Genomic DNA, 16,004 nt, shown 5'->3' with positions numbered 1-16,004 from the left:
ATAGTATAAAGTACAACATGGCAATCTACTTTGAGCAAGTAGATGTACGACAAAGATTTAAAAATAAATTGAGGAAGTTTGCATCATCGCTGATGGAGTACGTACTAAACAAGCCCAACAGCAGTAAAGCCCATCAGCCTAAAGCCCAAGAAAGAGTATCAGTTCGGCATGACTAAAGAGTATCAGTCCGGCATGACTAAAGAGTTCAGTTCGGCACAACCAAAGAGTTCGGCCCCAGCCTACAGCTCGGTAAAAGCCAACCAATCAAACTCTGCTCTCAGGTCGGCATCAAGCTCTACTCTCAGATCGGCAAAAGCTGCTCGGCAATAATTCAGCAGTTCGGTCTCAATATTCGACCGAACTAGGAGATAGTGGACTCATGCAGGATTTCCACCTCCACTACACCCACGATCTATTTAATGGTGTCAAGCAGTCATTAACTCATACAGGATAGTGGACCCATGCAAGATCGCCACGATCTCCACGACATCCACTACCTAGTAAATGGCTGCATGCCACGATCTTAATTCGATGTGTAAATAGGACTTAGATCAGATAGATAGGGTTAGACTCTCTCGCTCTCTAGAGATAAAATATCATATAGCAAGTCTGTATTTGTAAGCTGGAAAACCAGATCAAGCAATACAACTCTGCCCTCCTTTCTTCCCGTGGACGTAGATTTACCTCAGTAAATCGAACCACGTAAATTCTCTGTGTCGTGATCTTTATTTTTTACTTGCATTTATTAACATCAGAAATTCGCGGATTCATCACTGGCGCCGTCTGTGGGAAACAGAGAACCAAATTTGTGATAAAGCGAATTTTTGACCCTTTTTCCACCCCAAAAAAATGCATACCAGATCACATAACACCCGTGCCTCCGTCCGTGATAACCATGAGGAAGCTAATCCAGCAGCCCATAGGCCTGGAAAACAGCCTCGGGAGACAGCTACTTCCAGTTTTCACGATGAAGGAACAAGCCGCTCAAAAGGTCCACACACCGAGTCTTCCCAGCAGCCCGATTTAAATGAAGCTGTCAAACTGTTCTTGGCCGAGAAGCAGGAGGAGTTCTTAACCTTCCTGCAGAAGAGCCAACAGCCGGAGAAGACAACGGCGGATTCTCCCTCCTCATCCAGACATGAAAGTCACTACCGCAGTAGTGACGTGTCTTCCAGGAGAAAGAATCCTCAACCCCGACATGTTCCTGTTCCTCCTCGGTACCGGAACCACAGGAGAACTCCATCTCCTCCGTACCGAAGAGATGTCGGGTTCGCCATGTACGGAGCATTAAAGACTCCGTTCTCGGACGATATCACCCGAACTCCTTTGCCGCGGAACTACCGGACACCGTCAATGACTTATGACGGGCTAGTGGATCCTCATGACTTTTTGGGACGCTATCAATATAATATGGCAAACCAGGGTCTCAATGAGGTCCATATGTGCAAGCTGTTCCCCGAGCTGCTCATCGGGAACGCCAGAAGGTGGTTCGACAGCCTTCCTCAAGGCAGCATTAGATCCTACCGAGATCTAATGGATGCTTTCCACAGGAGGTTCTTTCAGAAAGCGGAAGCCCGAATTACTTCGGCTCAGCTGCTTTCTATACGTCAAGATCGCGACGAAAAGATCAGCGACTTTTTGACGAGATTCCACAAGGAATGCCTACAAGTAGATGATCTCAATGATCTACTTGTCATTTCAGCATTCCAAAATGGAATCCTGCCCGGAGCTCTCTACAGAAAGCTCGTGGAATGCAGTCCGCAAACAGCTCAAGAGATGTGGGACATTGCGGACCAGTTCTCCCGTGCCGATGAGGCAGACCGTCGAAAACGGTCTTTAGACAGCTCATCTAGAGGAGACGAAAAGAAGCCCGATCATAGCGATCAGAGGTTTCCTCGCCGAACTCCTTTTGAAAGAATTCAAAGGGCACCGGTACAAGGCAGATTGGGACCACGTCCCAATCCTGAGAAGCCGCCCGCTCAGTTCGTACCATTGAACAAGTCAAGAGCGGAAATTTTCGAACTGCATTCCGATATGTTCGAAAAGCCAAGGCGGATGACGAAATCGGCCGCGCGCCGACCTCAGGATCAATATTGCTCCTTCCATCAAGACTACGGTCACGATACCGAGGAGTGCCGACATTTGGCTGCAGGTATTGATGCCCTTGTGAAAGCAGGGACGTTAAAAAAATACCAAAGCAAGCAGCCGAAAAGGAACAAAAAGCAGGGAGGTGCGAACTGCGCTCCTCAGGATCCGAAAAGGCAACAGGATCCCGAAGACGACAACGAGCCGCAATATGATGGAGTAATCCTAACTATTGACGCTCTCCCTGCCGGGAAGACTAAATCGTCTCTGAAGTCATAGAGCAGAAAAAGGCTTTTGACGAGCTCAAAAGTTATTTAGCCGAGCTTCCAATTCTCTCTGCTCCAACAGATGCCGAAGTGATTTTCTTATACTTAGCGGCATCCGATCAAACCATTAGCGCGGTGCTTGTACGAGAAGAAGGCCTAAAGCAGTTTCCCATCTACTTTACAAGCCGAGCATTAAGAGGTCCAGAAACAAGGTATCAACCTCTGGAAAAAATTGCTCTGGCGTTAGTAAATGCAGCAAGGAGACTGCGGCCATACTTCTATGCTCACAAGGTATGCGTCTTAACCGATCTGCCTCTTCGGCAAGTTTTGACCAAGCCAGAAGCATCAGGCAGAATCGCCAAATGGGCCATAGAGCTGGGAGAGCACACAATTGAATATCTACCTCGGAAAGCCATCAAGGGACAAGCCTTGGCAGATTTTCTTGCAGAAGCAAAGTTCGATCAAGCAATTCCTGTTATTGCCGAACAGAAGAATTCTGCCAATGCCGAACTAGCACAGCCCTTAGAATCCGAAGTAGAGCCGCCGGACTGCTGGAGCGGATTCGTAGATGGAGCTTCAAACAAGATGGGAAGTGGAGCTGGTATTTTACTTGTCGCTCCCGACGGACACGAGGTAACCTACTCACTTCGGTTCCTATTCCCCACTACTAATAATGAAGCCGAGTACGAAGCCCTCCTGGCCGGACTCCAGTTAGCGCAAAGTCTGCTCGTCAAATCTCTCAAAGTCCATTGTGATTCACAAGTCATAGTAAATCACATGTTGGGTACAAGTGAAGCTCGTGACGAGAGAATGAAGAAGTATTTGGACAAAGCGCAAAGCATCAGCCGAAGTTTCTCCTATTTTCGGATAATCCGCATTCCCAGAGCGGAAAATAGCCGAGCAGATACCTTAAGTAAGTTGGCCTCAGATCCGAGCTCAAAGGCGGAAGAATTAATGCATCGAAGCATTGATGAAGCCGAGGTACATTCAGTATCCAGCTCGCCGAACTGGATGACGCCGATCTTGCAGTATCTGGATCAAGGACAATTGCCCGAGGATAAGAGAGAAGCTTGGAAGATCACGTGCCGAGCACTTCGGTACGAACTTCATGAAGGAGTCCTCTTTAGAAAGTCTTACCTCCAGCCGTTATTGCGGTGCGTAGGACCAGAAGAGACGGACTACATCCTCAGAGAAGTTCATGAAGGATCGTGCGGTAGCCACATCGGAGCTAGAGCTTTAGCTAAAAAAGTTCTAAGATGGGGGATATTATTGGCCAACCTTGGTACAAGAAGCAGTGCAGCTCGTCAAGACATGCCCGAAGTGCCAAATCCATACAAATATCCCAAGGATGCCGCAGACCGATCTATCCACTATGCAAAGCCCTTGGCCTTTCATGCAATGGGGCATAGACATAGTAGGACCACTACCACAAGCTCCTCGGCAAATAAAATTCCTAATCGTTGCCGTGGACTACTTTACGAAGTGGGTGGAAGCTGAACCATTAGCTACGATAACGAGCTCGAAGGCATTGGATTTCGTCTGGAAGAACATAGTGTGCCGATTTGGCATACCCCACATCCTCATCTCGGATAACGGGACTCAGTTCACCGACAAGACGTTCAAGAATTGGTGCCAAGAGCTGAATATTCAACAGCGGTTCACTTCGGTCTCTCATCCACAAGCAAACGGACAAACGGAGGTAACAAATCGTATCCTGGTGAAAGGGTTAAAAGCTCGGTTAGAACAAGCCAAAGGACAATGGGTAGAAAATCTCCCTCAAGTCCTATGGTCCTACCGAACTACACCCACAACCTCCAACGGTGAAACTCCGTACAGTCTTGTGTACGGCACTGAAGCCGTGATTCCGGTGGATATCGGCATACCCAGTCCCCGAACTCTAAATTTCTCAGCAGAAATGAATGACGACGGACTGAGAGCCGAGCTAGATCTTGCCGAAGAAAGAAGAGAATTGGCATGCATAAAAGCAGCCAAGTACAAGGAGCAAGTAGCCCGGTATTACAACCAAAGGGTGAAGAAGCTGCAATTTCAAGTGGGAGATCTCGTCTTGAGAAACAACGAAGTAAGCCGAGCAGAAAAGCTGGGCAAGCTCGAACCCACATGGGAAGGTCCGTATCGGGTGTCAGAAGTCCTCGGCAAAGGGTCTTACAAATTGGCTCACATGTCAGGAGAACAGGTACCCCGAACATGGCACATTTCCAACCTCAAGAAGTTTCATTTGTAAGAGACAGTCCGGTCAGTCAGTCTTGAGTCCTGTTCGGTCAAAGTGCTTTCTTTGGTTTACGTGGTCTTTGTTTGTCTCTGTGCGTTTTGTCTGTGTGTTTTGTCTGTCTATGTGCGTGTCGTCTCTTACAAATGTTACTGAGGTATCTTGTTCTTCGAAGGCTGATCCCCTTCTTAGAACATATACAAGCCAACGATTGTGAGTCAAAGCTTCTAAAGAGGATACAAGACCACAATTCAGCTTAAACAAGCAGTTCGTCTGAAACGAGCTGCAATAAGCCAACGATTGTGAGTCAAAGCTTCTAAAGAGGATACAAGACCACAATTCAGCTTAAACAAGCAGTTCGTCTGAAACGAGCTGCAATAAGCCAACGATTGTGAAGTCAAAGCTTCTAAAGAAGATACAAGGCCACAATTCAGCTTAAACAAGCAGTTCGTCTGAAACGAACTGCAATAAGCCAACGATTGTGAAGTCCAAGCTTCTAAAGAGGATACAAGACCGCAATTCAGCTTAAGAATCAAGCACTTCGTCTGAAACAAACTGCAACGAAAGTCCGATTCTCGCGATAAAACTTGCCTGAATTAGGACAAGGGAAAGTCCGATCCACGCGATAAAACTCGCCGAATTAGGACAAGGGAAAGTCCGATCCCCAAATTAGGACAAGGGAAAGTCCGATCCCCAAATTAGGACAACGGAAAGTCCGATCCGAGCAATAAAACTCGCCAAATTAGGACACAAGCTTAGTCCGGTCAAAGATGTTTATTTCATCAGACCAAAGACGAGTCCGGTCAAAGATGTTTATTTCATCAGACCAAAGACGAGTCCGGTCAAAGATGTTTATTTCATCAGACCAAAGACGAGCCCGGTCAAAGATGTTTATTTCATCAGACCAAAGACGAGTCCGGTCAAAGATGTTTATTTCATCAGACCAAAGACGAGTCCAGTCAAAGATGTTTATTTCATCAACCCAAAGACAAGTCCGGTCAAAGATGTTTATTTCATCAGACCAAAGACGAGTCCGGTCAAAGATGTTTATTTCATCAGACCAAAGACGAGTCCGGTCAAAGAAGAGTTCACTTCATAAGACCGAGGACAAATATCAACTTACCCCGTACCTTTATCCAGAATACCGAAGTAATTCACTTCGCTTTCCGGGGGGGGTAGTGATGGAGTACGTACTAAACAAGCCCAACAGCAGTAAAGCCCATCAGCCTAAAGCCCAAGAAAGAGTATCAGTTCGGCATGACTAAAGAGTATCAGTCCGGCATGACTAAAGAGTTCAGTTCGGCACAACCAAAGAGTTCGGCCCCAGCCTACAGCTCGGTAAAAGCCAACCAATCAAACTCTGCTCTCAGGTCGGCATCAAGCTCTACTCTCAGATCGGCAAAAGCTGCTCGGCAATAATTCAGCAGTTCGGTCTCAGTATTCGACCGAACTAGGAGATAGTGGACTCATGCAGGATTTCCACCTCCACTACACCCACGATCTATTTAATGGTGTCAAGCAGTCATTAACTCATACAGGATAGTGGACCCATGCAAGATCGCCACGATCTCCACGACATCCACTACCTAGTAATGGCTGCATGCCACGATCTTGGTTCAATGTATAAATAGAACCTAGATCAGATAGATAGGGTTAAGCTCTGTTAAGCTCTCTAGAGATAAAAGATCAAATAGCAAGTTTGTATTGTAAGCTGTAGAAAACAGATCAAGCAATACAACTCTGCCCTCTTTTCTTCCCGTGGACGTAGATTTACCTCAGTAAATCGAACCACGTAAATTCTCTGTGTCGTGATCTTTATTCTCTACCAGCATTTACTAACATCAGAAATTCGCCGATTCATCAATCGCCTGCCCAGTTGCGCGTGCATAGATTTGTTTATGACATGATCAAGTATATGATTTAGTTATATACTTATTCACCAATTATAATATCAACATTTTTCCATGTATACCTAAAAGGCTAAAACATACTGGTTCAAGATAATAGTATACATCTTTTCCTTCAATAAAAATGGTGACTAATGACCCGATTATATTGGTTAAGATGAACATTAATTTAAAATTAGACGTACTTACTTTTTTTCCTGATTATTTTCAAGAAAAAGATGATGATTCAAGACACGTAAGAAGTCACTGCTAAGGCGAAAAAAGTTGGTCTAAATTTATAATATAAAGAAACATTCAACTATAAAGGGGAAAAGGGAAAAAGACAAGGCGTAGTTATTATGCTAGAACATTCGACTGCTCACTAATTAACAAGTACATGGCTTTATATATTATACATGTATTTATGTAAACAATATATAACATATATCATGAATATAAATATACACGCATGTATAGGTTTAAGAGAAGGAAAAATAAATGAACTTGACACAGTCACATGCTCACCAAGAAATCACACATCGGAATCCTTTTTAAAATTGGTTCAATACATATTAACTAGTTTTGGACCTAATTTCAATGATTAGGTAGATGATCATTGAAAGTGGGGGAAATTGCAACATTATACCTACAAATTATAGGTTCGAAACCTTTGTTCAAAAAATAGGTTGAAAACCTAAAATTATAGGTTTACTTGCAGTTTATTCATCTTAATTCAATTATCGAACATAACCTAATTTAGATTTATCTCATCTTCTAAGATTGAGGTACACTACAATTCTTGATTTAAATAGGAGTAAAACTACAATCAGCCTAAGTTTGTGAGGTGTTATTACACATGCAATGCTAGTTGCGAGCACTTCCGCTTAACTGCAACGTTTAATGCTTTTGCTTTATAAATTCTCTAATTTTAATTAATGTTTAGTACTACTATATAATTATTTATAACATCTTATACCTATATAAAATAACATGTTTATATTCATTAAGGCAACGCCGCTTGTGCTCCTTTCTACATTAAGCATAATTATGCAGACAAAATCAGTTGGTTAAGACCAATCATTTTATTTTCCTTTTAGAAAAGTAAACATTCAAAATAAAAAAATATTTCTTTTTTTATTTGAATTTAAACAATCACATGCATACACGCATTTATCATCTTCTCCACGCAATATTTTTCACTTTAGTTTGTAGATACACGCATTTATGATCTTCTCCACGCAATATTTTTTACTTGTTAGTTTGTAGATACACTTTAATTTTTAGCCAAACATTAATTTGTGTCAAATTACGTACCTTTGACTCGTATAGATATTAATTTTGACAATATTTCAATATAAAAACGTTAACCATCGTTGTTTAATCATATTGAAGTTGCTAACGTGAAATTTTTTTGATAACAGTACATTTTTTGCACTACAAGAAACGCTCCAATTAAATCCCAAAAGATATTTAATCGTTGGAATATACTCCACGTGTTTTCTCGCGGTGTTACTCAGAAATGAAATTTACCGTCCCAAAACAATTAATGATATATGAAATCTTGGTTAATGAAGCCTATGAGTTGTTTATTTCGACCACAATCATGTCTATATAAATAGAGGCACATGCTTGTTTAAAACATATCACCTTTCACAAATTCCAGAAGTCTTAAGATAATATTGAAGAAATACTTGTTCAATCATGTCGTCAGACATTATCACAACCTTCAGCTTCTTTCTCTTCCTCGTTGCAACCCTAACTTTTGCAAATTCCCATGCAAGAGAAATGACGAACCCTAAATCTCTAGTTTTGGAGTTAACTTATTCTTCTAAATCAACAATTCCTACGCCAAAATCAGCCACAAGATTGCTTGATATGACGGAGCCACTCAAAGAAGTTAGAGATGGATACGTCATAGCTCTCAATTTAGGCACACCCCCTCAAATCATTCAAGTTTATCTAGACACTGGGAGCGACCTAACGTGGGTGCCATGTGGCAATCTTTCATTTGATTGCCTAGATTGCAACGATTATAGAAATAACAAGTTCACCACGAGTTTCTCCCCTTTCCGCTCCTCCTCTTCCTCTTGAGATTCATGTTCTAGCTCCTTTTGTATGGATATTCATAGCTCTGACAACCCATTTGACCCTTGTACAGTGTCAGGGTGCTCATTGACCACCCTAGTCCGGTCCACATGTAGCCGGCCTTGCCCTTCATTTGCCTACACCTATGGTGATGGCATTGTGGCCGAAACCCTCTCTAGGGACATTCTTAGAGTTCATGCAAGTAACCCTAATTCAACACGTGAAATTACACGGTTTTGTTTTGGTTGCGTGGCGCAACATATAGAGAGCCTATAGGAATTGTGAAAACATGCAAAACGATTCATGAAGTACTGCAACATTTTGCTAAAATAGTTCATGTTGAAAGCTACTGTTTCATTGATCGATTAACATTGCTCGATGAGCTCATACATATGCGCAGCATTGGAACAATCTAGAACACTACACTAATCTATGTAGTACAAGATAAACAAGATTACAATGCTTAAACATAACAAACTCTGCTAAAACACTTCCTTCTTCAATCCTTTGATCAACACGTCTCTCCAAGTACACAAGTGGTCCTACATCTTGGTTGTGCTCTCTGGTACAGTCACGAGCTCAGCTCGTGTGGAGTGAGCTGGGGTGGAGCTGTCACTAGCTTTTTCTCGTGCACGGCACACATCTTCACCCTCACATTGCTCATCCAACAACTTCACATTGCAAGCAACAGCCCGATCATCTCTGCAATCTCTGCTAACAAATTGCAGGGTTTGGAAAAGGCCCACTCTCCCTCCCATCACAATAAGGGTTTCTCCAAAAGGGTTTCTCCCATTGCTTCTTGCCTTTCAAATATGCAAACAACCCTAATATTTCAAGCCCTTTGATTGTAGGAGACCTAGCCATAACCCCCAAAGACTACCTACAATTCACTCCAATGTTGAAAGTCCAATGTACCCCAACTTTTACTACATTGGCTTAGAAGCCATAACTGTGGGAAACACCACTCCAACACAAGTACCCTTAAACCTAAGGGGGTTCGACTCTGCTGGCAACGAGGGGATGATCATAGACTCAGGCACGACTTATACACACTTACCAGAGCCATTCTACTCACAACTTGTAGAAACCCTAGAGGCAGCCATAACCTACCCGCGAGCCACTCAGGTAGAGGAGAGATCGGGGTTTAGTCTCTGCTACCACGTCCCATGCCAGTTCAATAACATTCTTGGTGCTGATGATATACCTCCCATAACCTTCCATTTCTTGAAAAATGCGAGCCTCACTCTCCCACAAGGGAACTCGTTCTATGCGATGGGCGCTCCAAGCAACTCGACCGTGGTCAAGTGCTTGCTCTTCCAAAGCATGGATGGTGAGAATGAGATTGACCACCACTATGGGCCAGCTGGAGTTTTTGGAAGCTTCCAGCAGCAGAATGTGGAAGTTGTTTATGATTTGAACAAGGAGAGAATTGGATTCCAAGTTTCTGACTGTGCAGTGGCTGCAGTTTCTAGTTAATAATTAGCTGGCTTTTGTCAGTTGGGATTTTTACCTTTTCTTGTGTGTGTGTTTTATAATCCTTTTGCTTAATCCTTTTATAATCCTTTTGCAATATTCTATGTTGATGTGTTTCATGTAAGATTCTCTAATGCTACAACGGTTTGGATGATCTGATGCACTCAATCCTAGCTGGAATCGAAGAATCAAGAGATTTGGTTTACTGTTTACAGGTTGTAATCGCTAATTCTCTGCTCAAAACAAATGAGTATGAGATTACCAATATTACTGTTGTTCAAACAAGACTGCATTTGTGATACGAGCATGTTCCTAAAATATTCCCATATCTTATTATTTAGTTAGTTATTGATTTATCATATCTTTTCATGTTTATTAGGATTATTTTCTTGTTCCGTATCCACTATAATAAATAGTGGACATTGTTCTTCAGTTCGATCATTCAAGAAATAAAATACTTTTTACGCAATTTATCTTTTTCTCTCGTGCACAAAAGCACGAACCCTAGAATTCGACGCCGGATTGATCGACGGGCAAAGCTCCCTCGACGTTCGACGCGATTTCCTATAGTTGAGGAACTATATCCTTAACAATTTGTCTCTTATTTTGTACTCCAAGTTCTTTTTTTAAAAAACAAATAGTTTTAATATTTGAACACATTTATTTTATTTATGATAAATCTAATTGTTGTTAAATTATTCATAAGGGTTTAGGGGTCTTTTTAATCGGTTAAGTAAATCATAATGTGAATTCACAAATTTCAGTACTAATTTATTTGATATTTTGGATGCTTGAAACTGTGAGTTATTGGGCTGATCAAGTCAAACGAATGGGCCTTAATTTCAAAATAATCTACCATGTTAGGCCTACTAAAAATCCTTAAAGCCTGTGATTTAAACTTTTAATTTCTAACTACATAACCCTAAATAAAAAATCCAATCTTGATGAATCGATGTTACTATGAGTCAAATTTCGCCCCGAGTAGAAATGCAATTAACTTCGATTTCAGGAAACCGTTTGCCTGTAACTAGCTGATGTTTGTTTTTTACACCCACTAATTTAAGCAAAAGTTATGATTTCGCATGTTTCTTGTTCTAGATTCTTGCCTTAGAGAAGCGAATTTATCTCCTAGGATTTGTTTCTGTTTGGTTACAAAATAACCCATGTTGCTTCGAAAAGTAAGAATATCAGTGAGCTTGAAAATGATTACTGGTCTCAACAATCTCGTATTGTCCCCTGTTAGTGATAAAAATCCTATCTTTTTGCAAAACCCTCAATTTCACACAGCTTCAAGAATTCAATTTTTGCACAGATCAAAGCCAATTTCAAACAATTCGAATCAATTTGTGCCTAAATCCGTAGCTCAGTCATCTATTACCCTATCCACAGATGGGATTCGGCGGCCTGTGAAAGCTGATGCACAGGCTGCATTGTTTGACTACCTGCATACCACTAGGGGATTGAGTTTTCTTGATTCTGAGCATATCAGCAAGAATTCGCCTCGATTTCTCGAGGGCCTGTTGGCCAAGGTTGATTCTGAGAAGGATGTTTTGAGGGCATTAACTAAGTTCTTTAGGTACCATCCTATTAATGAGTTTGAGCCCTTCTTTGAGAGTATGGGCTTGAGCGAGAGAGAGTATGCGCCTTTTCTTCCCCAAGAGTTGATATTTCTTAGTGATGATGAGCTCTTGCTTGATAACTACCACACCCTTAGTAGTTATGGTTTGCCTAGATGTGAGATAGGTAGGTTGTTTAAGGAAGTCAATGAGATATTTAGATACGAATGCGGTGTGTTGGATATGAAATTAAGGGCTTACGAGCAGTTGGGATTGAGAAGGTCGAATGTGATAAAGCTTGTGAGTTGTAGTCCTCAGCTTTTGGCTGGTGATGTTGATAATGCGTTTGTAAGAGTTCTTGAGAGAATGAAGGAATTAGGGTTCGATAGTAATTGGATTGTTGGGCATTTGTCTAGCAAAAACACTTATAATTGGAATAGGATGCTAGAAACACTGTGTTTTCTTCAAGAGCTAGGCTTTAGTGATGTGCAGATGGAGGCATTGTTTAGGGAAGATGCTGCATTATTGTTTGCAGGATGTGGGAAACAAGTCGATATTGTAGTCGCCTTGTTGGTCAAATTGGGCCTTAAAGTGGAGGAGGTTCTTGACTTAATGGTAAAAAACCCGCAGATTCTTTCACCCAAGTGTGCCAAGAACTTCTCAAAAGCACTGGCTATTCTCTTGGAGATAGGAACGAAACCAGAAATCACCGTGCAGATTCTGTTGAGCCATATGGAGGTGTTGGCTTCACACTCTCTAAAAGGGCTAAAGACTGTGTTGAAGGATTTCAACGGTGATAAGCATAGCTTATGCGAGGCTCTAGAGAAGAATCCATCCACATTCTTCAACTTGGCTTTCAAAACAAAAAAAAGTGGTGCTGAGTTTGTAGCTGCAAGGAGTCCAAACAACATTGTGGAGAAAACAGATTTCTTGCTGAGACTCGGCTATGTTGAAAACTCAGAGGAGATGGTTAAAGCTCTGAAACAGTTCCGGGGCAGAGGGGATCAGCTGCAGGAGAGGTTTGACTGTCTTGTGGGGGCTGGTCTAGATTTCAACACGGTGTCAGGCATGGTGAAGCAGGCGCCAACGGTTCTGAATCAGACGAGGGACATTCTTGAGAAAAAGATGGATTGCTTGAAGAACTATTTGGGGTATCCAGTGGAATCAATTGCTGGCTTTCCATCATATTTGTGCTATGATATGAAGAGGATTAGTCTGAGATTTTCTATGTATGCTTGGCTTAGGGAGAAAGGCTATGTGAAGCCTATGTTGTCAGTGAGCACACTTCTTGCTTGCTCTGACGCCCGATTCGTAAAATATTATGTGGATATACATCCTAATGGTCCAGAAATGTGGGAGAATTTGAAGAGATCATTGGCCTCTGATTGAGATCATTTTTGTTACCTAACCATTCTTGTTTGCTGTACTGCTCTAAACTTCCTTAATGTTTCTTGAGGAAAAATGGCCAATGAATAAATGGAGAATGTCAGTTTATGTCTGAAATCTTGAGTGTTAACTCTGTGTTTTGGGGTAAAATGTGGTTAAGATGATGAAAATATGTGAATGTTGATGAGGTTTTGAGCATCTGAAAATTGAATGAGCTCCATGTTTTTGTTTCATATTTTTATGATGATTTAGGATGGAAAAACAATATAAAAATGATAAGTAATCGGATTCAAAACTGCATAAGAGGGTACTAGTATTTGAGCTATAAATCAAATTATATTACGTGATTTATGTATGACAAAATATAATTGAACTCGAGCTTGATAATTTAAAGAAAATTCAACAAGCTTTGAATATGCAACTACTCGAATCGACCTTCATTTATTAAACAACGAATTGGTTAACCTAACGCCGCAGCCCAAATTAAAAGCTTGGGCCTCTAGACCAAATATTTAGGAGTACATTATTTTGTATTTTCAGTTAAAATTAAAAGTATTACTATTATTTTGCAATCAATCCAATTAAAAAAAAAAACAAAAGTAAAGCAGTCTGTGTAACATGAGGTTGCTAAGTGCTAACGTTATGATGATGGTGGATGGGTTTTGTATGTACAAATGAATTGACACAAATAATTGGAGGGGGAAAAATGTTATAAAAAGAAAATCATAGTATTACAGATAAATAATTAAAATCTCGATGTAAAAATGATAGATAGATCTCAAGTCTTAAAGAAAATTTCCATTTCAAAACCAAATTTGATCCCTCTTAAATTCAATTTTGCAGAATAATAAGGATAGACTAGAGATGTTCAAATCAAATGTAACCAAAATTCGATACGAATATACGATACCCTCTCAAATTCAACTATAATTGGCAAAATCATTAGAGAAGCAATGGTGGCACCATGCTCATCCAAGAGCAATCGCCTATGCCTCCGTCCTATATTTGTATAGATAACAAGATAAAGATGATAATAATACTTCCTTCATTTTTTGTTAATCGAGGTATTTCTTTTTAGCAATGAGATTAAAAAATAGACATTTATATGTTAAGTTAAGAGAATAAAATAATAATAAATAAATGTATTATTGCCAAAAATTGTGTTGTAATGTTCAAAAAAGTGTACCACTCTATTAATATAGAACTGAGAAAATAATCACTTTGTCTCACTCAAAATTACCATATTCTTGAGTAACATGAAATTTTAGGTAGAATTGTTGCGTGAAGTAAAGAGTTAAAGAAAAAGACTCTACTTGAGTATTTTTAACGTAGAAAAAGAAGAGAAGAATTTATTCCAAATCGCGAGAAGAGAAGTAGAATGAGCTGAACCTGAACTTGTGGAGTGAGCTTAAGAGCATGAATAACGCGGAGGGTCCGGCCACAAATCGCGAGTCTCGACCCGTCCCACTCGTTAATCGGAGGAGAGGCACGGCCTGGGCAGGTCCCGGGCCGTGTTCCCGGCCTGGTGACCGTCCCGCGGGTGGCGCGATGGAGGGAGAGGGGCCGTGACGGAGGGGGAATTTTTGGCAAAAATTGGAAGAGGAAGAAGAGGGAGAGGGGGAGGGGTGAGGAAGAAGGGGGAGGAAGATGAAGATCCGGGAGGAAGATGAAGAAGAGGGGAGACGATCCCATTTTCCAATTTTTAATTTTTTTTACATTTTTTTGCACTTTTTATGTTATAATAAAAAAGAGGGAGGAAGAGGGAGAGGGGCGAGAACGTTGTTGCAGATTTTTAATTTTTTTTATTTTTTTTTGCAGATTTTTTTATATTTTTTAGTTTATAATTTATTATTTTTGTATTAAAAATGAATTTCTCGTGTTATAATTTGTGTTGTCTAGGAATTGTAATTTTAATTTCTACTGAACAATGTATTTTCCCGGTTTCAATTGTTCAACGTATTGCATTTACGAGCAAAATAGTCTGAAGTTGTGAATAGTGTCATTTATTAGTTGCGGCCCGAGTTGTGGCCTGCAGGGTTAGAGCAGTTGGGGCCTGGGCCGCAACTGTAGATGAATGATGACGTGGAGGGGATTTGGGCCGGAACTGGGGACGGGGTTATTCATGCCCTAACTTGTGGCGGAGCGTGGTAAAGAAATGGAAGATAAACGCGTGGAATAAGGGGAGGCATGAAGTTAGTTAAACAGTTTGAAGGACAAGCACTGGGATTTGTGTCAGTGGCTCTTTTAAGGATGTCTCATTTCCTCTATCAATTGATATGAAAGATGTTTGTTGATTAATTTTAGTTTGGAATAATTTCAATTATAGTAAAAATAATGTCAAATTTTCTATTTTGTTCCGTTCTTCTTTTCTTAAGTTTTCTATGCTATAATTACAAGTGAAGAAAGTGTTTGCCTCAAATTATATAAGGTCAATGATAGAATATATTTCGATATTAATGGCTTTATTACTTTTATCTCAAATTTTATACTACATTCATCCGTCTACGAAAAATAATCTCATTTATGGACGAGACAAATTTTAATGAGAAATTAATAAAGTAAGAGAGGAAGGAGAAAAGGTAGATAAAGTAGAAGAGAACGAGAAAAGTAAGAGAGAGAATGAGAAAACGTCGGTAAAATATGAGAAAAAAAATTTTATTTTTTAAATGAGACTATTTTTTATAAATATTCTAAAATGACAAAATAAGACTATTTTTCGTGGATAGTGATAAACACGGTTTTTGCATTTTTTAAGGTCTAGATTTGACTCGTTTTAAATGTCAATCATGCAAATTATGTTCTTAAATTGCGTATATTATATATTTTGGTATTTTGACGTATTTGTTGATAAATGACAGAAAAAGACAGAAAAATGTGCAAAAAGACCAAGGTGCAGCATCCTCTATTCGAGCCCATTCTGCCAGCGAGTTTGAAGTACAATCAGTGCTTACTACATACCATTCTCTTCGTCTTCGAAAGAGCTTCGCGTGGGTACCTTGAACATCTAAATCGGAGTTCTTTGGAGAAAGTTATGGTCATT

General features: G+C 40.5%; 1 protein-coding gene and 1 pseudogene across 1 annotated transcript; both read left to right on the top strand.

Moving 5' to 3' along the window:
• Positions 1–8,165: 8,165 nt before the first annotated feature.
• On the top strand, positions 8,166–10,025 carry LOC121803736 (annotated as a pseudogene).
• A 953-nt stretch (positions 10,026–10,978) lies between these two features.
• Positions 10,979–13,081, top strand: LOC121802108 (transcription termination factor MTEF18, mitochondrial-like). The gene has a single exon (XM_042201682.1). It carries the CDS (start codon positions 11,186–11,188, stop codon positions 12,965–12,967), a length of 1,782 nt encoding a protein of 593 aa, XP_042057616.1. The 5' UTR covers positions 10,979–11,185; the 3' UTR covers positions 12,968–13,081.
• Positions 13,082–16,004: the final 2,923 nt, after the last annotated feature.

This window comes from Salvia splendens, chromosome 5, assembly GCF_004379255.2.
Source record: "Salvia splendens isolate huo1 chromosome 5, SspV2, whole genome shotgun sequence".
In the NCBI taxonomy this organism is placed as follows: Eukaryota; Viridiplantae; Streptophyta; class Magnoliopsida; order Lamiales; family Lamiaceae; genus Salvia; species Salvia splendens.
Note: the sequence above shows the minus strand (reverse complement) of the source record. Positions and strands in the feature narration are given on the sequence as shown.

What these genes read in the sequence shown, in the direction of transcription:
- LOC121802108 (XM_042201682.1), top strand. Translation starts at nt 11,186, where the DNA reads ATGTTGCTTCGAAAAGTAAGAATATCAGTGAGCTTGAAAATGATTACT.